Genomic DNA, 23,841 nt, shown 5'->3' on the forward strand with positions numbered 1-23,841 from the left:
CTTCATAGATTTAAATCCAGTGAAGTTGTTTACAGAGTACAGTGGTTTGACTGCAGGGAAAGTTTTCCACATTTCTTGGAACACAGCTATTGCCCCACAGCTGCATTTTGCCACTATACACTAGCACTAGGCAGCAACAACTTCGTCAGGATTGTGCTCAGAGCAAGATATCAGTAGTGCAGTTCGTGAAGTTGATAAATTATAACCATAGCTGTATTTGATTTCCATACACTCTCCAAGAAACTTAAGAAATTGAATATGTCCAAGCATCACTGAAAAATAATGTGTGTACAGTTTTAGTTACACTTTCCTGTTTCAGTTGCAGTGATTTGTCACTAACATTAGGAATTAATTGTTAATGTTTTCTGATAGTTACTTTATCAGTTTTATCTTCCTCTTCAGTTTTAATAAGTACAATTGTAATGTTGGTATATGTGGAAATTAACTTCTTTCTGATTTTTAGCCCCTGAACATGATACTGGATGATGGTGGTGATTTGACTAATTTGGTGCACACAAAATATCCAGAGTATCTGAAAGACATACGTGGCATTTCTGAAGAGACGACGACTGGTGTACATAACCTGTATAAAATGATGAAAGAAAATATGTTAAAGGTTCCAGCATTTAACGTGAATGACTCTGTAACAAAGGTAGGCTTGTAAAAAGAAAAGAACAATTTTCTTGCACGATTTAAAATTAAATTGTAAAGTTTTGCTGCAAAATTTATTTTTCCAGATTAAAAGTTTATACAATGACATTAGATTATGCTGGCAATCGTATTCAGATAATAAAATGTTTCTGTGTGTAATTTGTCAAACATTGTGCAATCAAGAACTGAGTCATATTTCAGTACACAATTCATTTTTCTGCAAATTTCCAAATAAAAAATATTATCCTGTTGTCCATCTGTCACTGTAGGAAACATTTTAAAAATTTGGTAATGTTTTCATTGCCATTGTGCTTTCTCACACCTTTACATAACTTGGTTTACTTGTAATTGCTGGAAGTTTACCTATCTTCCATTGGTTAAATATGCTTACCAAACTGCCATTCTCATGCTTAAGTTATATGATTTTGTGCAGAAATTTTATTTTTCTGTGCATAAAGATGTGGGAACATTCACAATCAATGGAAAAGAAAAAACTTATCTTTTCAGTCTTAATCAAGGGTTTGCTAGTGTGCAAATGTCATTGAATGATTGATTGTGGTAATATCAGCTACAGGAGTGACCGGACACTTAATAAGAATAGTTTATACATGTGTCCCCAGTGTGCACGCATGCGCTGACGTAGATTCTTCCCTTGAAAATTAAAATCGGTCTCATTTAGCAATTATCTAGCTGCTGATTTTTAACCCCTATTTCACTTTATGGTATTTATTGCAAATAATAATTTCAGTTTAAGTGTAATTTAAACTACCAGAAGATATTGGAAATCTATAAATTCAAAAGTAAATTAAAAAATGTCTCTTGTCAACAATGTCTAAAATTTATTACTGCTATTTATTGAGCTTGTACCCACTTGATGAATAGTCAACTTCTGCAAAGTAACAAATTGTGTAGAGTAAAGAATTAGGAACCCTTGTTGGCTGTGCGGCAAGTAGCAGTGTTCATTATGAACAGGCCTTTGTTGTTTCAAATGCAAATAACTTACTCTTTTGTAAATACCATTGTAGTCATGTAAATATTAAGCTAATAGTAGAAGATAGTCATTTAATATCACTAAGCTATTCAGAGTAACAGCTTTTCTAATTGTACTGCTCTTGACATGAAAAAAAAATTGTCTTGACTCAACTGTTTCGAATAGGTTGCTGGAAAATGTAAAACGGCTAGTTTCATGCCAAGTCACCCACAGCAATCAAATGATACTGTGTGCTGTATTGTTGTGTTTATTGTAGCAGGTTTGGTCATTTTGCTGATACAAAATTTCATAGCAATAAGTATCATTATTAAACTTTCCCAGAGGAATTCAGTTTATTTTGGTTATATGTGCAATTTAAATGTTTATCTCCATATACTGCTTCCATTCACTGCAAAGCACTGACATGTCATTTCCCAGGTGGGAAACGATACATGTCATATACCAGCTGTTGCGTAAACACTGTTTGGCCTTTTACATTGGCATGACTAACACCCAGTTGTTCAGGATATAGGGGCAAAGGCAGAGGGTATGTACAGGCAACCCACAATATCCTGTTGCAGAAAATGCTGTACAAAATGCCATGACCTCAGTGCCTGTTTCGCCACACGTGCCATTTGGATTCTTCCCCCAGACACGAGTTTAAACTCTGCAAGTGGGAACTAACACTATAACATGTCCTTAGTTCTCACCACCCACATGGCCTTATTTTACATCAATTCCTCAGCATGTATCCGACTAACTACTCTATTCTTCACTCCATTTTAGTTTTCTAGATTTTTCATTTTCTGTTGGCTTTTCACTGCCCCTCCTCCACCTCAGCTACATATAATGTGCTTGGCTTTTCACTCTTTTTAATTTGTGCAAGATGTTGTAGAAGTAATCTCTGTCTTGCATATTATCCTGTCTTCCACCTTTAAGGTCTCAGGTTTTCAAATCTTGTCCGATGCAATCCCCAACAATCAGTCTTTCCTTCTCATCCCAGGTGGTAAGTCTCCCTTGACACAGGGTTCTGGGTGACTTTTCTGAACTACTTTCCTTTTCCTAAAACCCTACAGTCCTTTTCCTTCACCTCTCTTCCTTCCCCTTCAACTCTTCTACCAGGAGGAGGAGCCACTGGCTCCGAACGCTTGTAAAAGTTAAACCCTTTTGTGTGTGCATTCCCTGCTGCCGCTTAGTAAGTAGATTTTTTTATCTATCGATTTACATTATATTATCAGTAATTGATTATTTTCATTTATAGGATTTGTATGTTGTGGTAAGTGGATGATTAACAGTGATATCATTTATGTTTAAATCTGTGTAGTATGTACCATGCCCTGTAAAATTGTAGAAGAATTACTGATAGTTTGGTATAGCCCATTTCAGCAGTCACTCTGTCAGTCAGTCTAAATGTCCACCATACACAGTGGTGCACAGGAGACATTATTTCAGATTTACAAGCAGAATTTGGGTGATTAATTTGTCTAAAGCCACACAGGTAGGTCATCAAATCTGGAACTGTTAAGACATTGATCTTACTACAGTTTCTTTTTTCTTCTGTAGAGACTTTAAGTGATATCTCTAAAGGGATGGTATTACTGCTGACTTAATGTTGGGTAATCCTAGAGATTGAGTGCTAAACACCACATTGAAGCAGTACTGCCTTTTTTAGCCTTTTCTATCTAGGCAAGGCATGTTAGTGTTTTAGAGCATTGGTGCCTAGTGTTTGCGTTTGTGTGTTTGTGTTTTCTACTATTCATTACAACAGTTATTAAAGTAGAAACATTTCATTTTCAGAGCAAGTTTGACAATCTGTATGGTTGTAGAGAATCCCTCATAGATGGCATAAAACGAGCAACGGATGTCATGTTAGCAGGAAAGGTTTGTGTTGTTGCTGGTTATGGAGATGTAGGCAAAGGTTGTGCTCAGTCACTTAGAGCATTTGGTGGTAGGGTCATAATTACAGAAATTGACCCAATAAATGCACTTCAGGCTTCAATGGAAGGCTATGAGGTAAGTTAATGATATATGGATTGTGTTAAAGAAACATCATTTGTTTTTAAATGAGTGTTAAGTGCATGATGATGAGGAAAATTAATTTTGGTGGCATTATGATTATTAATAAGGCCTGTAACAGTGAACCACACTTTACTTTAGGTACAGCTAATAGTTATATAAATATGGGGGTTCACACTCCCAGAGAAGCTCAATGTTATGGTTTCAGTGTTATGTGAAGCCAGACATCCTGCCATCCATGAGGTTTTGCCAGTATACGTGTTTCGGGCACATGCCTTTCCCCTGTACAGTAAACCCACTATGTGGTGAATTTGGACACCCACTCCATGAGGGGAGTGCTGTGTTCCACCACCTGTGTGCTTTATCATGGCCCCAGGGGCTCAGCATTCATTTGCTGAGTACGGGCTTGGCGACCCCGAGGTCCCGAGCTGGGGACTGGTAAGCGCCGCCAGTCTCCTGTCACCGTAACCCCCGGACATGCTTCAGCGACCACCGTATGGCGCAGCGGTGGAATGTTGTGTGCTGCGGGGAATGGTAATCTTGGCTTGACCACCTGGATTGCGAGGAAGGTCTACATCTATAAAAAACCCTCAATCTTACAGTGTGCTGCGCGCCTATAAGATGCATGGTTGTTGAGGTGGAACAGTCGCAAGCGGGCAACCTCTGGGGCACCTGTCGCGCCCCAGTTGTATAAGGCTTACTCAGGCACGCGGGGCTCTGTTTGAGCGGACCTTTGGTTCCCTAGCTGCTCGTGGGACCGCAATGGACCCTTTGACCTCTACGTTTCCCCCTACCAGTGGATTGGGTGGGCCACTGGTAGGAAAACAGACCCCATCGAAAAAGTGACTTCGTGCTGCGAGTCCTCCAGTGCCTGGTGCTACTAGAGATGTATCAGACTGTCGTAACAGAGCACATGCTGATAACCAGAATGTGTTTTTGATTGTCAAACGGAAGGTGGGTAGCTTTGAGAGGGTTTCTCCCTTTTACATCCACAAGGGTCTTGAGGGAATTGCAGGAACACTGAAATCTGTGAAGCGACTGCGCAATGGGACCCTGTTAGGTGAGACTTCTAGTTCCCGTCAAGTTGCTTCTCTTCGGAAAGCAACCTGCCTTGGAGAGTACGCTATCGAGACTGAGCTCCGCTCCACTTTGAACTATAGTAAGGGTGTTGTGACATGTAGGGACATGGTGGATATCCCCAAAGACGAGTTGAAATCTGAGTGGGCTGACGAAGGTATTGTTGACGTGCAGCATATTATGAAACGAGTCCATGGGGACCTAGTCAAATCCGACTCGTTTCTTCTCATGTTCAGTTACCTGAGACTCCCAGAGCATGTTAAGCGGGTTTCTTACGTTTGCCAGTACGGCCATATTTCCCCAATCCAATGCGCTGTTTTAAATGTCAGTGCTTTGGGCATACTACGTTGGGGTGCAATGGGATAGCCACTTGGGGTAAATGTGGTCAGCCTGCCCATCAAGGAGCCAATTGTTCATCGCCTGTGAAGTGCGTGAATTGCTCTGGGAGTCACCCTGTCTGGAGCCGGGTCTGCCCCATCTATCTCGAGGAACGGAAGATACAGGAGATCAAAACATCTAAGCGCGTCGCCAATGGTGAGGCCAAGAAGCTCTTTAAGGCCATGCAGCCTCCTGTGTTTACAACATCTTTCGCTTCCACTCTGTAGAGACCGGTGCAGTTGGCCACTGTTGCTACACAAACGGATGTTGCTAGTGTCAGCACTAATACCTGCGTTTGCCAGTGCACTTGTGCTGCTGCGGTTGTTTTGCAACCTGCAGCTCTCCCCACAACGTTGGAAAGGCCGTGGTTGCCGACATTGGTGTACTTCCTGCCCCTCCCCATATGGCGCCTTCTGCCCAGGCGAGTAAAACTCTAACTGTTGACAAGGTTCTGCATTCTAAGCCCCTGTTTTGGAACACCCTGCCAGCGTCCACTAATGGGTCGACCATGTTACAGCCGTGATCTCCCATGCTGCTGAGTTGTCAATCCCACAGTCCTCAGGTCATCTCAAGAGGCGTCCTGTCCCTTGGTGGACCACTGAGTGCCGCTCAGCCATCCGAGCCCGCCGTGCAGCTCTGCACCACTTCAAGTGCCGTTCCTCAGCTGACAATCTTGTGGCCTTTCAGGTGGCAAGGGCCAAGGTGCGGCGAGTGATTAAAGAGAGCAAACGACGGTCATGGCAATCGTTCTTGAACTCATCTCTCACTCCTCTAGTTCTACGAATGTATGGGAAGCCATCAGGAGGATTTCCAGGAAACGCAGCCAACTACCTGTCATGGCATTGCTGCATCAGGGATGTCTCCTCACGGCGCCCAGAGACATTGCCCAGGCATTTTGGAGAATCTACCGCCACTATTAACTGTGATCCAGATTTCTGCCGCTACCGCACTGCCATCGAGAGGGGTCACTTGGACTTCCGGTCTCCAAATTCTGAACCCTACAACTGCCCCTTCACAATGTGTAAACTGGATACGGCGCTGTCTGTGGCACATGATACTGTGCCCGGTCATGATCAAATCTGGTACAGCATGCTGCAGCACTTGTTGCTGCCATCCAAGGAAGTTCTCCTGAATTGTTTTAATATGATATGGTTACTGGCACGTTCCCTGACTCATGGAGGGAGGCGATTTTGATTCCCCTCCTCAAACCGGGGAAGGACCGAACGCATCCCAGTAGTTATCAGAGTATTGCTTTGACAAGCTGTGTCAGGAAGACGTTGGAATGCATAGTCAACCATCACCTGGTTTGGCTGTTCAAGACCAGGCAGCTCCTTAGCCACTCTCAATGTGGCTTTCGGAGATGTCGTTCAACTATAGACAACTTGACCCTGCTTGAGGCAGCCATCCAGCAGGCCTTCATGTAACCAGCATTGTCTAGGTGTATTCTTTGACATTAATAAGGTGTATGACACTACTTGGCGCCGCCTTATCCTCAATCAACTCCATCAGTGTGGCTTTCGTGGCCATCTCCCCATCTTCATTCGGTCCTTCCTTTCCCACCGCCTCTTTCGATATCGGGTTGGTAATGTGCTATCTGATTTGTATGTGCAGGAGAATGGTGTTCCTCAGGGAAGCGTTTTAAGTGTCACCCTCTTTGCCGTTGCCATTAACAGTATCACGTCCACTATCCGGAGTCCTGCCCAGTGCTCCTTGTTTGTGGACGATTTTGCTGTTTCCTGTTCTTCCTCCGGTCTTGTCACTGCTAGTCAGCAGTTGCAGCATACAATAAAGCGATTAGAGGCATGGACTGCGAAGACAGGTTTTACCTTTTCTGCAGACTTACGTGTGTGTGTGTGTGTGTGTGTGTGTGTGTGTGTGTGTGTGTGTGTGTGTGTGTTCGTTTTAATCGTTCTCGACGTCTTTTTACCTCCCCTGAATTGCGACTGAGGGACACCATTCTTCCTTTTAGAGACACTGTGAGGTTCCTGGGCCTCACTTTTGATTCCAAGTTGTCGTGGTTGCCACACCTTAAAGACCTCAAGGTGCGGGCCCTGAATATTTTGAAGTGTCCGAGGCATCGGTCCTGGGGAGCAGATCGGGCGCGTCTGCTGCAGTTTTATAGGGCTTTCGTCCGGTCACGTCTTGACTATGGATGCACCGTGTATGGGTCAGCGAGGCCTTCGTATCTGAAGATTCTTGACACAGTACACCATGAGGGTATCAGGCTGGCCACTGATGCCTTCCGTACCAGTCCCATCCCCAGGCTGTGTGCTGAGGCAGGGGAACCGCCGCTCGCCATCCGGTTTTTTTATTCTCTGACCAGAGGGCGGTGCTTTCCTTGCCACCGGATTTGCCCTCTATTTTGCAAGACGACGCAACGACTGTCGTTAAGATCTTAAGGTTTTGTGTACTGTCCAGTTTGTTGCCTCTGATTTTAGGGAGAGGATTTAAATGTTCTGCTGGTTGACTGGCTCACCCAGGTTTTAGGTAAGAGGTCTGTCAGTCACGATTACCTACTTGTTTCTGTTCTCTTTTCCTTGTGTTTCCTTTCCTTTTTAGTGTGTTTCTTCTCCTCTTGTTTTGCCTGTATGTGAGGATTTGGAACTGCGTCAGGTCTGTGTCTTTTAGCCGTTCTCCTTGTTCGCTGTCCGTCTTCGTCCCTTCACCGCATGTGTTACTGTTTCTATGCATTTGGGCGCTGATGACCACGCTGTTTAGCGCCCGAAAACCTCAAACCACACACACACACACACACACACACACACACACACACACACACACACCTTGTAGGACCGAAGACGGCGAACATTCCATTGGAGCAGAGTCGTCATGATGAGGAAGAGATGTAGGGGTGTCGCCGCCTGCAGAGTGACAGCCGGGGAAAAGTCGCCACTACAGGGCACAGAAGCAGTAGGATCCTGCTCTGTGGGGTCATCAGCTTGCTTGTGCAGTCGGCCTTGTGGAGTCTAACCCTGAAAAACGGTCGTTGGTGGTGCGCACCACTCCGGGGAACAGATCCTCCAGTGTCTTCCAGACTGGATGCTGTCACAAGTCAGTTGGGGAACCCGTAGCCTGAGCACCCCACGTCATCCACTCCCTCTCGGTTCTAGATCTCACTAAAGTTTGCCCGCTCTCTCTCCTGGCCCTGCCTTCGTCAACCCATGAAAGAGCAAGAGGAGGAGAAGAAGAAACAGAAACATAAGTGCTCCTCCTCCTCCTTTGAGATTTTAATGTGAATCGCCCCTTGTGGGCCCGTGTTTCTTCAGCTAACTTAGGGTCTCCTCATAGACAAGTTTCTTATGGACCACAAGCTGTACCTTCTTAATGATTCCCCTACCCATTTGTGTCCACTTTATCTGCTACAGATTTTTCGCTTACTTTCTCCTTCCCCTCTCCCTTCATCACATTGATCACCAAATGATGACCTCTGCAATAGTAACCACTTTCTGTTCATTCTGTCATTCCCTTCCCATCAGGTTATGCCACTAGGCTTGCCAATGCACTTATTGGCCTCTTTATACTTCCCATGTCATGTTTACCCCCTCTTTGTGAGGTTTTATTGATGAAGTCATCCATAACGTGTCCAATTCAAGTATTTGCGCTGCTGGCATTGCTGTCCCTCACTTGATGCACCCCTTTCACCTCTTTAGTCTCGTGGTAGAGGACAGCCACAGCCATTGCCATCTGTGATTGCTGCCAGGCCTTGCAATGACTTAAGCAGCACCTGTCCTCTGCCAGTCTTGTTGCCTTTAAAGATCTTCATGCCAAAGTGCGTTACTTAAGCACGACAGGTTCTTCTGTCCCTTCATCATGGCTGTGGGCTACACCCGGCACCCTCCAAGCTTGCCAACGGTAGTCTTCCGTCCTGGGCCTTGCCCTTCCAGGTGGCTTTTGCTCGGATCCATTTTGTGATTGCATCCATGTCGCTCCTATCCTGCTGCCTTTCTTCTCCAGAAACAGGGGACTGAAGCTTCCCACTTAGATTTTACCCTCGTCAGGCAGAAGCCTACTGTGAAGCTTTTACCGAATGCTAACTTCTGGCTCTCACCTCTTACCACAATTTTCAGCCCCTGGCCCTGATCCCATCCATAATCAATTGTTTAAACACCTCAGTCACCCACTCTTTGGCAGGCTCATGCTTGGCTACCATGAGGCCCCAGCCTTTTGCAGCATTTTCTTCCATTCCGTGCTGCATGTCTGTCCTCTTGCTGTTCTTTTTCCCCTTCCTTTGGGAATGTGTCTGGGGTATTATTGGGAATGTTCTGCATTCTGTTGCTGACATATGAACAGTCTCACCTTTGCTTTTTGCTCCCTTTTCCTTTCTTTTTTCGCCTTCTCTCGTTCCTCCGCTTCGGCATTTGAGGATCCTGTTTTTATTCTTCCTCCCTGTGCGCTCCTGAAGGCTGGCCCAAGTGTCTGACACATTACAGGTGACTGGGTAACACACAATTCCCAGCTCCCGGTCGACAGGTAGGGTTCACATGTAACCCCCTGGTACAGGCCAGGCCCAGGGAGGGGTGACTGCCTGAGCTATAACCTTCCCAAAGTACCGATTGGCCCCTCTGTCAGGTGTTCGGGTGGTGTGAGCTGAGGTGTGAACAATCACCTAGGTGGGTACGCCCCTTGTGAAGGAGGCCCCAGTTGAAAGGAGCACGCCGTCAGAGACTCTGGCAATCGTGGGGGATTTCCTTGTGATGAGTCGATAATTTTCCCACTCAGGGTCTACAAAACGTAAATGTAATGAGGCTAATGATTTACAGACCCTTCCTGCTGCACCATGGTTTCTCGTGGTCTCGTGTACTGAAGACGGTTAGTCCTTCACCACCATAAATACATTTATTATTCAGAAAGGTGTTGATGCAATTGCATGCCCTGTGAAATCCTGCTCTTGTTTATGGAATGGCACTTTGCTTCTCAAGCACAAAAACTGCTTGCTGCCTCGCTTCTCCATGGTTACCCTGTTCATGTCGAGGCCCATTCACTTCCAGTTCTTCCCGTGGTGTAATTTACACCAGGCTGTTCGACAGACTAACCGAGCCCAAAATCCAATCTTACCCCTCAGGGTGTCATTACCATCCATTATGTAATGAAAAAGGTAGATTCCTCCTTGGTGCCCACCCATACTCTTTCTCGCCTTTGATAGAGTGGTGCTTCCATCCAAGCTCAAAGCAGGCTATGAAATTATCACAGTCCGGCTGTACATTCCGAACCCGATGCGCTGCTACCAGTGTCATTGTTTCAAACACACTAGGACGTCTTGTCGACACCCAGCCAAATGTGACACCTGTGATAGGGATGCGCACGAGGGGGGGTTGCCTGCCTCCTTCTTCCTTCTAGATCAACTGCAATGGCGGCCATGCCTCCTCCTCTTGGGATTGTCCCATGTTTCTTGATGAGTGGGCTGTTAGAGATGTGGGTAAAGGATAAAGTGCCTTACCCAGTCACTTGCAAGTTACTGGCTAGTCGAAACCCTGCGTTCTTCTGTTTGGTAGTTATAGTTCTCTTCTTGTTAGCCCTCGCTCCATGAAGGACATGGTCACGCAGAAACGACCTCCAATTCAGCTCCGAGGTTGTGATATCGCACAGTGTCAAGGTAGCCTCACCATCGCTCATCCAGCTGTGCAACAAGTCATCAAATTCTTGCCTCAAGGGACGAAGCCACCAGCTACACAGCCAGTAAGCCAGAAAGGACAGAAGGTGTAATAGTGTGAAGACTTCATCCGTCCCTCCAGCCAAACCACACCCTGAGTCTTCTTCCAACCGGAAAGGCTCAAAGAAGTCCACTAAAGGCAAACGATCTTCTCCTTTGCCAACTCGAAGATCATCTTCGATGGTGTTGCCGTGTGGTACCTTAGCCCTGCCAGTCTCTGTGTCGTCGGTGCGCACCACCGACTGTTTTTTCAGGGTTAGACTCCACAGGCCGACCGCACAAGCAAGCTGATGACCCCACGGAGCAGGATCCTACTGCTTCTGTGCCCTGTAGTGGCAACTTTTCCCCAGCTGTCACTCTGCAGGTGGCGACACCACTACATCTCTTCCTCATCATCATGACTCTGCTCCAATGGAATGTTCGCCGTCTTCGGTCCCACAAGGAGGATTTACAGCTGCTTTTAGCATCATAGTATCCCCTTGTACTCTGCCTTCAGGAAATGAAATTGCGCCCTAGTGACCGCTTTGAGCTTTCACATTGCTTACCGATTCATTTCGACCTTACCCTGAGGTTGGCATTCCATCTAACAGGGGCGTCATGCTGCTCATACGGGATGACATTCATAGTCAACCCACCTTCCTGACTACCTACCTTCAAGCTGTTGCAGTTCGCTTTTTCCTTCTCCGCCTGTCTTTTTTCCTCTGTACTGTTTATCGTTTGATGTCACCAGGGCAGCTACCGCCCCCATTTCTGCTACTAGGTGACTTTAATGCACGTCATCCCCTTTGGGGTTCTCCCAACACGTATCAGAGAGGTGCCCTCTTGGCTGACCTGCTTAACCAACCTATTAACCTCTTCTGCCTTAACACTGACGCACCCACTTTCCTTTCCAACTCCTCTCATACCTATTCCCATTTGGACCTATCCTTGTGCACTGCCCAGCTTGAGTGGTCCATTCTTTCTGACACCTATTTGAGTGACCATTTCCCATGTGCTATCCATTTGCTGACTGGCAGCTTTACTCCTCCCTGACGACCTTGAAAGAAAAAGATTTCCCTAGTTGTGATGATCAGGTGGAATATCTCTCAAACATTATCCTTACTGCTGCAGAACGTTCCATTCCCTGCACTTCCTCTTTACCACGTCATGTCCCAGTCCCTTCTTCAACTGAGGCATGCCGCGACACAATTCTTGCATGGAGACATGCTTTCTGCATTTTTTAACCACCATCCTATGGTGGCAAACTGCATTCTTTATAAACAGATGCATGCCAAGTGTCGTCGTGTTCTTTGGGATAGCAAAAGGGCTAGCTGTCCTTCATTCACTAGTTCTTTTAACAGTTTCACACCTTCCTCTGTCATGTGGGCCAACCTCTGACAGCTCTCTGGGACCAAGATCCATTCCCTAATGTCCGGCCTGACAGTAGCTGACAGTGTCATCATGGAAGCTAGTGCTATCTCCAACACCTTGGGCCACCATTTTGCGGAAGTTTAGAGCTCTTCCCACTATCACCCTGCCTTCCTCCATCCAAAGCAAGTGGAGGTGGCTCAGGTGATACCCTTCTCTTCTCTGAATCGTGAGTGATACAATGCCACCTTTACTATGAAGGAGCTAGATCGTGCTCTCAGTTCATCCCAATCCTCCGGCCCAGGGCCGGACTCCGTCAACATTCAGATGTTGCAACACCTTTCTCTTGCGGGCAAACACTTTCTGCTTAACATGTACAACCGCATCGGGGCAGAGGGAACATTTCCCGGACGCTGACATGCAGCCACCATCATACCCATACCTAAGCCCAGTAAGGACAAAAACCTTCCTTCTCTCTTACCAGCTGCATTTGCAAGATGATGGAATATATAATTCTCGCCCAGCTGGTGTTGTGGCTCGAATCTAGCAATTTACTGATGTATGCACATTGCGGATTTAGAGTGCGGCATTCTGCAGTTGATTGTCTTGTTACGTTGTCCACCCATGTCATGAATGGTTTTCAGCAGAAATCTGACTGTGGCTATGTTTTTCGATTTGGAGAAGCCACGACACCTGCTGGAGAATTAGTGTCCTCCGTACTCTTTACATGTGGGGCTTCTGTGGGTACCTGCCCTGTTTCCTGGCATTTTTAAAAGACAGAGTTTTCAAAGTGTGTGTGGGTACTGTTTCCTTTATCCAGGAAAACGGTGTGCCTCAGGGTTCTGTCCTGAGCGTCGTCCTCTTTGCTATCGCCATTTAGCCCTGTAATTGTCTGTCTCCTCCCGGGCATCTCGGACTCCCTTTTTCTTGACGATTTTGCCATCTATTGCAGTTCTCTATGGACCTGTCTCACTGAGCGGCATCTTCAGTGATGTCTTGATCGTCTTTACTCCTGGAGCATCAACAGTGGCTTTCACTTTTCCACTGACAAAACTGTCTGTATGAATTTCTGGTGGATGGTTTCTCCCACCGTCTTTACATCTTGGGCCTGTTGCCCTTCCATTTGTTGAAACTACGAAATTCCTAGGGCTCATGCTCAAGGGGAAACACACTTCCATGTGTCGTACCTGGCAGCCTGCTGTACACGATTCCTCAATGGTATTTCCTGGGGGGCTGATCAAATCACTCTCCTCTCTATGTACCGGTCCCTTGTCTGTTCGAAACAACTATGCATGCTGCTTGTGCGTGCGCGTGCGCGTGCGCGTGCATTGTCTTACATTGTCTCAACAGGCACCTTTTACACTAGCCCAGTTGTCCGTATGCTGAAGCTGCTGAAATACCACTGTCCTACCACTAGGACTTCCTCCGCCATGCGTGGCCACCTATCCTATGTCCCCTTCTTTGATGATTCCTTAGATTGCCTGTATGGGAATGGGGTCCCTCTTCTCTGTTACCTCCTGCAGTCCACTTTCAGCACATGCTATGGTGGCTTAACTTCACACTACTTGCAGCTTTCCCATTTTGTGTGTGTGTGTGTGTGTGTGTGTGTGTGTGTGTGTGTGTGTGTGTGTGTGTGTGTGTCACCATCTTGGTTTCGTGAAGTGGCCTGTGTTAACTTCGGCCTTCGTTTGCTTCGTAAGGATGTTACTCCAGCCTCGGTCTATTGTCTTCAGTTTCACAACCTTTGCACGGAACTTCATGATAGTACCTTTGTATACACTGATGGCTCTCGTACTGCCCATGGTGCTGTGTGTGCCTTCATCATTGGCACCAGTGTTTTATTATATCAGCTTCTGGCAATCTGCTCAGCATTTACAGCTGAGCACTTAGTGACCTTCAAAGTCTGTGTGCGCTGTACACCGTCCATCCCTTAATGCAGCGGGTGCAGGAAAACTGTCACTTGCTAACTCTTGGTGGCACCAGTGTGATGCTTCTGTGGGTTCCTGGTCATGTCGGTATGACAGGAAAGGAGGCTGCTGACAAGGCTGCAGTCCTTGTACCTCAGTCCGTGAGTTCCTAAATTCCTTCCAGTGATCTGTGTTGCCGTCTGTCAGGAGGTGGTGTCCCTCTGGCAACGCCAACGATCTTCCCTTCATGAAATAAGCTCCGGCTAGGTAAGTCTCTCCCAGCGGCTTGGACGACCTCCTCTCAGCCCTTCCGCTGGGAATAGTTCATTTTAACTAGACTGCGTATTGGGCACTGCCTTTTTAGCCATTGTCATTTGATAAGTGGCGCTACCCCACCACTTTGTACACATTTAGCCAGAGTTTTAACTGTCCCCCACTTCCTGATGGAATGCCCATTTTTTAAACTGTTTACGTTTCCACTTGGGTTTGCCGTCTGAGCTATCGGCCGTTTCCACAAATGAGGCACGGCTGTCGACCACATTTTACTTTTCATCCGCTAAAGCAATATGGCAAAGGCCATTTAATTTTTAGTTTTGGACCTCCATTTCAGTACGGTGTCTGTTTTAGCTCTTTTTACATGTGCCTGTTTTTAGTTGTCTTCTATTTTGTCAATAGGGACTGACATTAGTCGTTTTTAACTAGTCCTTCTTTGTGTTCTATAGTTTTGACTTGGACGCGTATGACCCCAGTTGTTTTTTGCAAAGCAAAGCAAAACAAAACAAAACCAAATCAAACTAAAAACACCAATATCTTGTCCGGGCTTCATTATTTGGCTCAAAGGCATTTACCCCTCTCAGTGAAGTGACAGTATTGTGGTTCCTTTCGTTAAGCCCAGTTAGTCTGTTGTCCCTTGATAGTTAGCAGCTGATCAGTCCGGCCAACATCCCCTGTGAGTTATTTGAATGGTGACTCGTTGACTCTGCTGGTTCCTCGGAGCTCAGGACCTTTTGCCCCCCTTATAAGTGTGGTATTTGGGAGGGGTGATCTCTGATCAATCACCTGCTTCGAATGGAAACAGCAGTTCAGCAGGCGTTTTCTCAGTGCCGTCATCTTCTCACAGATTTCTTCAATATTCAAAAGGCCTATGACATGGTCTGGTGCCATCTTATCTTAGTTACTGTGTGGGTTGGGTTCTCAGGACCGCGTCCTGATTTTTTTTATCCATCAGTTCATGTTTAATGGTTGTTCTGAGTTTGGGTTGCAACATTCTCAGCTCTCCAAAGACCCAGGGCTTCATTTTCTCATTGCTATTAATGGACTAGAGGCCTCCACTGGACCATTGTTCACCCCCCCCCCCCCCTGCTCTGCATCTAAATCTACATCTACATTTATACTCCGCAAGCCTCCCTACGGTGTGTGGCGGAGGGCACTTTACGTGCTACTGTCATTACCTCCTGTTCCAGTCGCATATGGTTCGCGGGAAGAACGACTGTCTGAAAGCCTCCGTGCGCGCATGTGGATGATTTCTGTATCCGGGCTAGTTCCCACTCGATGGACTTTGTGGAATGACAGCTCCAGAGTGCCATTCGGAATGCTTCTGTGTGGACTCAGTTTTCAGTTCTCGCCCTTAAATTCCAGGTGGTGCATTTCTCACCATACGATCATCCATCCTGATCTGAAGAAGTACCTAGGTGCCCAACACCTCACCATGGTCCCCCAGTTCCATTTCCTGGACCTTCTTTTTGACAGCAAGCTTGTTTGGATGCCCTATATCTGCCTTCTGAAGATTGGCTGTTTCTGTAAATTCAAATTTCCTTCACTTCCTTGCTCACACCTTTTGAGGTGTGGATAGTTACTCTGCTCTGCCTTTATTGGGTGTTAGTTCTCTGCAATCTGGACTATGGTTATCAAGTTTATGGCTCAAGTGCCCCTTCCAAACTGCTCTTCTTAGGCCTGTTACACCATAGTGGTATCCATTTGGCCACTGGTCACCTTCAGGCTATTGCTCAGTGTTTCTCCCCCCACCTCTTGGTCTTTGCCGTCCACGAACTCCTCACTGATCTCAAGTGTGCTGTTTGTTCTCTTGGTTTCCTTTGTGTTCCTGGTGACAAAGGTATCCTCAGTAATGAGCTTGCCTATCATCTGGTTGGGAGGAGGAGGAGGAGGAGGAGGAGGCAGCAGCTACCTACCCCTATTGTTTGTGATCCCTGTGGAGGCAAATTTGTGGTTTCATGTCAAAATCCTTTTTGCTCAGTCATGGGCTAACTTGTGCCACCAAGTGGCATTATTCCCTCTGCCTCTCCTGGTGGGAATCTACCATCCGCTGCTGTCTTCATATTGGCCAAACTTTCTCCATAATGAGCTGCCCCCTTTTAGTTGTGCCCCCTCTCCCCCCTCACGGTGATCCATATTTTGCTGGACTGCCCACACCTTATAGCCCTTCACACTAAATATACCCTCCACATTTCTTCATGTGGGTGTTAAGATGACACCTGCATGGTTAACTCACAGTACCTCATTTAGCATTGGCGGGTATGGGAGGCCATTGCCCTTGCCTCCACACCGACCAGGTCACACAACCCCCAACTCCTTTTTCCCTTATGTTTTGTCTGGTCTTTTGTACTGTTAGGTTTTTACACCGTTCTTGTCATTCTCACCTGGTGTGTTGCGATTATGCTATGCTATGCTATGGTATGAAGATGGGTTAGTGGCAGTGTTGGTGCCCCATCATGCATAGTGCCTTTAGGGCACTGCATGCTGTTGCCCAGTCCTGTTGTTCACTCTTTCTGGTGCCTTTACTACATCTTTTCCTCTTTGTGTTAGTTTCTGTCACCTTAGATCGTGGGATTCATGACCTCGCTCGCTGTTTGGACCTCTGCCCTAGCCCCCTAATCAATCAAGTACCCACCCTTTCCAATCTTTCCTCAGTCTCTCTCTCTCCCCCCTAGATGAGGAAGGATTTAATTGTTCTGAAAGCTAAGATTAATGCTGGGATTGGCAGTGCTGGAATATTGCCTTCTTAAGAAAGATAATGGCCTGCCAGTTCCTCTCTTTGTAACTTTATAATTTCCTCAGGGAGCTTTTCATTTTGATATAGTTACATAGTATGAGCTGTCACAGATATCTATGACAAAGTAATATTTGTAGGTAACACTTTAATCACATAGTAAGATTAGTAATACATTTGGTTGTTTATTCACTTCCCTGTTGAATAAATGGGAGACAGTAGTGTATCTTTGAGAGTGGAGTTACTTTTCAAGGGCTCATCACAGTACCAAACATCAGTGGGTACTGATATGATCCTTCTAAAATATTTTTAACTTTGAACTTGTAAACTGTTTTCCATATCAAACTTCTGTTAAAAACAAAAACAAAAAAAAAAAACCTTGGCAACATGTATTAAATTCATGAAAACAACCTATTTATGGTCAAACCAGATTCTGCTTACACATGAAGAGTATAGCGTTTTTTGTCAGCAACACATTGCAAGTGTTATCACTACTGCTTTGAATTTGCTAATGGGATTCTGGTTATAGCAACAGTATCCAGTTCATTTAAATAGTATTAACTAGTGAGCTGTTGAATGATACACTATTTCTTGATATAGAGATGAGGAAAGCTTGTCTTGTGCAGAAGAGTGTTTCTGAATTGACCTGTAGGACATCATCTACACAGTTTACTAGATATCACCAAAACCTTTATTTCCTATAGCAAAAATATGGGTCATGTCTCATGCAAAGACTACATAGTATCCTAAATATTTGGCGTGACACAATTGGGAACTACACTGTCCAGTCACATGTGACAGCTTGTCATAAACCTGAATAACCACCTTTTGTAGTGCAGACCTCACTGTCAGTGAGGTTCTGGAAGGTACTAACAGGCATGTATAGCCATGCCAATTCCAGTATCAAGGCCAGTGGCACAAGGTTTCAGTTGTCGTGAACAGCCCAATTGAGATGGTCTCAGATTCTCAGTTGGGTTTAAATCCAGAGAGTACAGTAAATTCCTCATGGTACTCCTCAAACCCTGCAAATACACTGCCAGCTGTGTGACAAATTGCATTGCCTTGCTGGTAGCTGCCAATGTGCTTAAGAGAAAAAAACTGCGGATGGGGATGAGTATGGTCTCAAAGGGTGGATGTTAAACTTGTTAGAGGTCTGCAGACAGAATGTTTTGTTCATTTATACTCGCCCACTGTGTTCAAGCATGGGCTTGCCAGAGTGCAAATGCTCAAAGTGGCAGGCTGTGACTGAATGAGGCGCCGTGGAGAGGGCAGCTCTCGCTGTACTGCTGTTGCAGTTTTTTCAGTAGCATCTTTGTGTGTCTGCAGGCTGGTGTCGCCCCTGACATGCTTCCACCAGCTGATGGAACTCTTTTCAGATCCATTTGGTTGCACTATAGACATACAGGGCTATTACAAATGATTGAAGCTATTTCATAAACTCACTGTAGCTCCATTCATTGACATATGGTCACGACACACTACAGATACGTAAAGTTTTGTTCGGCTGAAGCCGCACTTCAGGTTTCTGCCGCCAGAGCGCTCGAGAGCACAGTGAGGCAAAATGGCGACAGGAGCCAAGAAAGCGTATGTCGTGCTTGAAATGCTCTCACATCGGTCAGTCATAACAGTGCAACGACACTTCAGGACGAAGTTCAACAAAGATCCACCAACTGCTAACTCCATTCGGCGATGGTATGCGCAGTTTAAAGCTTCTGGATGCCTTTGTAAGGGGAAATCAACGGGTCGGCCTGCAGTGAGCGAAGAAACGGTTGAACGCGTGCGGGCAAGTTTCACGCGTAGCCGTGGAAGTCGACGAATAAAGCAAGCAGGGAGCTAAACGTACCACAGCCGACAGTTTGGAAAATCTTACGGAAAAGGCTAAAGCAGAAGCATTTCTTAAACAGATTGGAAAACCGATGGATCGGTCGTGGTGGAGATCATGATCAACAATTCATGTCATGGCCTCCACGCTCTCCCGACTTAACCCCATGCGATTTCTTTCTGTGGGGTTATGTGAAAGATTCAGTGTTTAAACCTCCTCTACCAAGAAACGTGCCAGAACTGCGAGCTCGCATCAACGATGCTTTCGAACTCATTGATGGGGACATGCTGCGCCGAGTGTGGGAGGAACTTTATTATCGGCTTGATGTCTGCCGAATCACTAAAGGGGCACATATTGAACATTTGTGAATGCCTAAAAAAAACTTTTTGAGTTTTTGTATGTGTGTGCAAAGCATTGTGAAAATATCTCAAATAATAAAGTTATTGTAGAGCTGTGAAATCGCTTCAAACATTTTTAATAACCCTGTATATTCGTAATTGTGATTGATAAGAGAAACTTTTTATATATAAAAAACAACAGCAGCAATATGACTAATTATTTATCATATGCTTTGATTCAAATGTAAATCTGTGAACTTGACCACCTAAACAAAATTAGCTCCAAATTACTCCTTGTTACCATAATTACAATGAATTGACTCATTTTGGCTCACGTCTGCTTTGTCCGGCAGAGAAAAGTTTCCATGCCACACTGAAATTTCTTTTGCTAGTCACATTTGAGGCTGGAACACCAAACACTCTTCTCACTAAATTAGATAGCTTGGGAAAGAGACTGTGGTTGTGCTGTCACCCCTCAAGCTATCACCACTTTTCATTCAGGTTAAATAAAAGTTGGCATCTCAAACAGTCTAGTCACAGTGAAAGCAGAGACTTTGTGGTTTTAGCTGCTGAACACAGCTGTCATGTGCTTAACAGTCCTAAATAAATGTCTACAAATATAACAAAAATATGGTAAGGTATTACTGCCATGTTGTTCTAACATACGAGGAACTGAAATTTCATAACATATTTGACTGACAGTATTTAATGTCTCATGTCTATTGGAGACACAATTTTCAGTAAGTGAAAGGGTGACCACAGAAGTGTTACTCTTCTGTGCAATGTCCGAATGTTGACTGTCTCCTCTGAGAGATGGAGACAGTGCTCATCAGCATTCGTAGTATCTACAGTTAATAGATGACAATATAACAGCCATATTGTATTGCCAAAATGCCGGAGATATTGAAATTGGCATTTTGCAATTAAGTGCCTTTTTCATTTTATGGTCACACAGCATTTATGAGGAAAAAAAAAAGAAACTGGCTCTTCAGTAATCTAAACATATCTCTGTATCTTTGAGCCCTGTATTACTATGACTTTTCAGCCTGTGTACCCATAACAAAACAAACTGAAATGTTGCATGCTTATCACCTTCCGGCATTCTTATTGCACCTTTGAATGGCTCTAAAAATGTTAGGTTTTTTTTGCAGTGTTATCATAATCGGTAATTTTACCAGAGACAGAAGCATTTCCATGACTTTTATTATGCTGCCTAACTGCAAACTAGTATCCTAAACAAATGTTTCACCTACTCTCAATTTCATGCTTCAAGCTTTTCTGTATTTAATTCATGTGGCCAGTTTTCTTCATAAAACAGATATTTTCTTTGGCAGTGTAAGTCTTGAAATAAAAAACTGCAACCTCATTTATCAAGTAACTCACCAAAAATGTGGTTCAGGACTGTTGAAAACATGTGTAATGTTTACACAATGCTGAAAGGCTGCAGCGTCTTGCAGATATTACTGCCTTGGTCACTGAGAAATGAAATCTTACTAAAATACTGAGGATCTACTCCTAACAGCTTGAATAATGTTTCATCAGTGTAGTTCTCAATAAACTCCCCAGATTTCTTGATAAAGTATATGTATCGGTTATATATCCACAGTACATCCATATTCATGCACTCTCCATATATCATAGGCTTGTCTTTCACTGTTTCATGATATTGTCATAAGATGAGGCGAGATGTTTGAGATGTCTTTGTGTACCAATTCTGAACCAACATTTACAAGATCCTGAAAGTGTGAAATCCTACACCCAATATTAATAGATATGGGTGAAGATCTCTGGCACACAGTTTGAAGCCCTTTTGAATCACCATAACTTTCAATGAAACTGGTAATGCTTCAGAACTTGTACTTCGTGTTTTGCAGATATGTGTCTTTAGATGTGTTACGGTAGATGTGTAAGGAGAACAGAACACTTACCACATCCTTCTGTGTCACTAAAAAAAAAATCTCTCGCAGACATTTACACCCGTCGTCTTTCGCACTCGGGATATATTCTTTCAAATAAAGTTTTGCATTCACACCGCCCTTCATGTCAGGTTCATGCCAAGATCCTACAGTGGGTAAATCAGTGGCACTTGGGTAACTATAGTAGACGACCAGGCAAGTAGAACATGACACACTCGAATGAGCTTCAAGGAAGTTAAGTGCAACTGCTCTCAAAGTCCAAAATGGCTGTATTGACATCTGCAGGACTTAAGCGGAACTACATACACTGAGAAATTCAAGCGATCATAAACATCGGATGCCGATCTCTAATACTTGTGTTGATTCATTGTCTCTCCCAAATGACAGTTTCACTCAGGGAATGCCAGAAAAGCTTTCCTCAGACCAACCTTCTGGCCTGCAGCCTTCTGATGACTGTTGCTATGCATTTGACTTTAGAGGCCTCGTGCTGATGGAGCTAAAATGAGGTTCATCGGAAGAGGCCACATGTCACCATTCAGTGGAAGTCCTATTGTAGTACTGGCATGTAAGTTCCAGCCTTCATCACCAATAAACAGCACTCAGCATGGTTGCATGAACCAGGCACCTGCTGTGGAGGCTCATATGCAGCAATGTTTGCTTAATAGAGGTCCCTTGGTTCATCTGGGCAGTCAGTTGCTCAGTAGTTGCACGTTAATTTGCCTGTACACATCTTCGCAGCCTTTGTTCACCTCTATCATGAAAGAGGAAGCCTTCTGGTAGAATTTTGCACAGAGCATAACTTAATCATAGCTAACACTTGGTTCAAGAATCATAAAAGAAGGTTGTATACATGGAAGAATCCCGGAGATACTAAAAGGTATCAGATAGATTATATAATGGTAAGACAGAGATTTAGGAACCAGGTTTTAAATTGTAAGACATTTCCAAGGGCAGATGTGGACTCTGACCACAATCTATTGGTTATGAACTGCAGATTAAAATTGAAGAAAGTGCAAAATTTAAGGAGATGGGACCTGGATAAACTGACTAAACCAGAGGTTGTACAGAGTTTCAGGGAGAGCATAAGGGAACAATTGACAGGAATTAGGGAAAGAAATACAGTAGAAGAAGAATGGGTAGCTCTGAGGGATGAAATAGTGAAGGCAGCAGAGGATCAAGTAGGTAAAAAGATGAGGGCTAGTAGAAATCCTTGGGTAACAGAAGAAATATTGAATTTAATTGATGAAAGGAGAAAATATAAAAATGCAGTAAATGAAGCAGGCAAAAAGGAATACAAACATCTCAAAAATGAGATCGACAGGAAGTGCAAAATGGCTAAGCAGGGATGGCTAGAGGACAAATGTAAGGATGTAGAGGCTTGTCTCACCAAGGGTAAGATAGATACTGCCTACAGGAAAATTAGAGAGACCTTTGGAGAAAAGAGAGCTACTTGTATGAATATCAAGAGCTCAGATGGAAACACAGTTCTAAGCAAAGAAGGGAAAGCAGAAAGGTGGAAGGAGTATATAGAGGGTCTATACAAGGGCGATGTACTTGAGGACAATATTATGGAAATGGAAGAGAATATAGATGAAGATGAAATGGGAGATGCGATACTGTGTGAAGAGTTTGACAGAGCACTGAAAGACCTGAGCCGAAACAAGGCCCCGGGAGTCGACAACATTCCGTTAGAACTACTGACGGCCTTGGGAGAGCCAGTCCTGACAAAACTCTGCCATCTGGTGAGCAAGATGTATGAAACAGGCGAAATACCCTCAGACTTCAAGAAGAATATAATAATTCCAATCCTAAGGAAAGCAGGTGTTGACAGATGTGAAAATTACGGAACTATCAGTTTAATAAGTCACAACTGCAAAATACTAACGCGAGTTCTGTACAGACGAATGCAAAAAGTGGTAGAAGCGGACCTCGGGGAAGATCAGTTTGGATTCCGTAGAAATATTGGAACACGTGAGGCAATACTGACCTTACAACTTATCTTGGAAGAAAGATTAAGGAAAGGTAAACCTACATTTCTAGCATTTGTAGACTTAGAAAAAGCTTTTGACAATGTTGACTGGAATACTCTCTTTCAAGTTCTGAAAGTGGCAGGGGTAAAATACAGGGAGCGAAAGGCTATTTACAATTTGTACAGAAACCAGATGGCAGTTACAGGAGTTGAGGGGTATGAACGGGAAGCAGTGGTTGGGAAGATAGTGAGATAGGGTTGTTGCCTATCCCCGATGTTATTCAATCTGTATATTGAGCAAGCAGTAACGGAAACAAAAGAAAAATTCGGAGTAGATATTAAAATCCATGGAGAAGAAATAAAAACTATGAGGTTCGCCGATGACATTGTAATTCTGTCAGAGACAGCAAAGGACTTGGAAGAGCAGTTGAACGAAATGGACATTGTCTTGAAAGGAGGATATAAGATGAACATCAACAAAAGCAAAACGAGGATAATGGAATGTAGTCGAATTACGTCGGGTGATGCTGAGGGAATTAGATTGGAAATGAGACACTTACAGTAGTAAATGAGTATTGCTATTTGGGGAACAAAATAACTGATGATGGTCGAAGTAGAGATGATATAAAATGTAGACTGGCAATGGCAAGGAAAGCGTTTCTGAAGAAGAGAAATTTGTTAACATCGAGTATAGATTTAAGTGTCAGGAAGTCATTTCTGAAAGTATTTGTATGGAGTGTAGCCATGTATGGAAGTGAATCATGGATGATAAATAGTTTGGACAGGAAGAGAA

General features: G+C 44.5%; 1 protein-coding gene across 1 annotated transcript in view; it reads left to right on the top strand.

Moving 5' to 3' along the window:
- LOC124616743 (adenosylhomocysteinase) overlaps positions 1–23,841 on the top strand; it is a 37,037-nt gene that overhangs the window by 10,351 nt on the left and 2,845 nt on the right. Inside the window, exons 4-5 of the mRNA XM_047145112.1 lie at positions 464–652; positions 3,419–3,634. Coding sequence (XP_047001068.1) covers positions 464–652; positions 3,419–3,634 — 405 coding nt within the window. The remainder of the gene's footprint in view (positions 1–463; positions 653–3,418; positions 3,635–23,841) is intronic.

Source organism: Schistocerca americana, chromosome 5, assembly GCF_021461395.2.
Source record: "Schistocerca americana isolate TAMUIC-IGC-003095 chromosome 5, iqSchAmer2.1, whole genome shotgun sequence".
In the NCBI taxonomy this organism is placed as follows: Eukaryota; Metazoa; Arthropoda; class Insecta; order Orthoptera; family Acrididae; genus Schistocerca; species Schistocerca americana.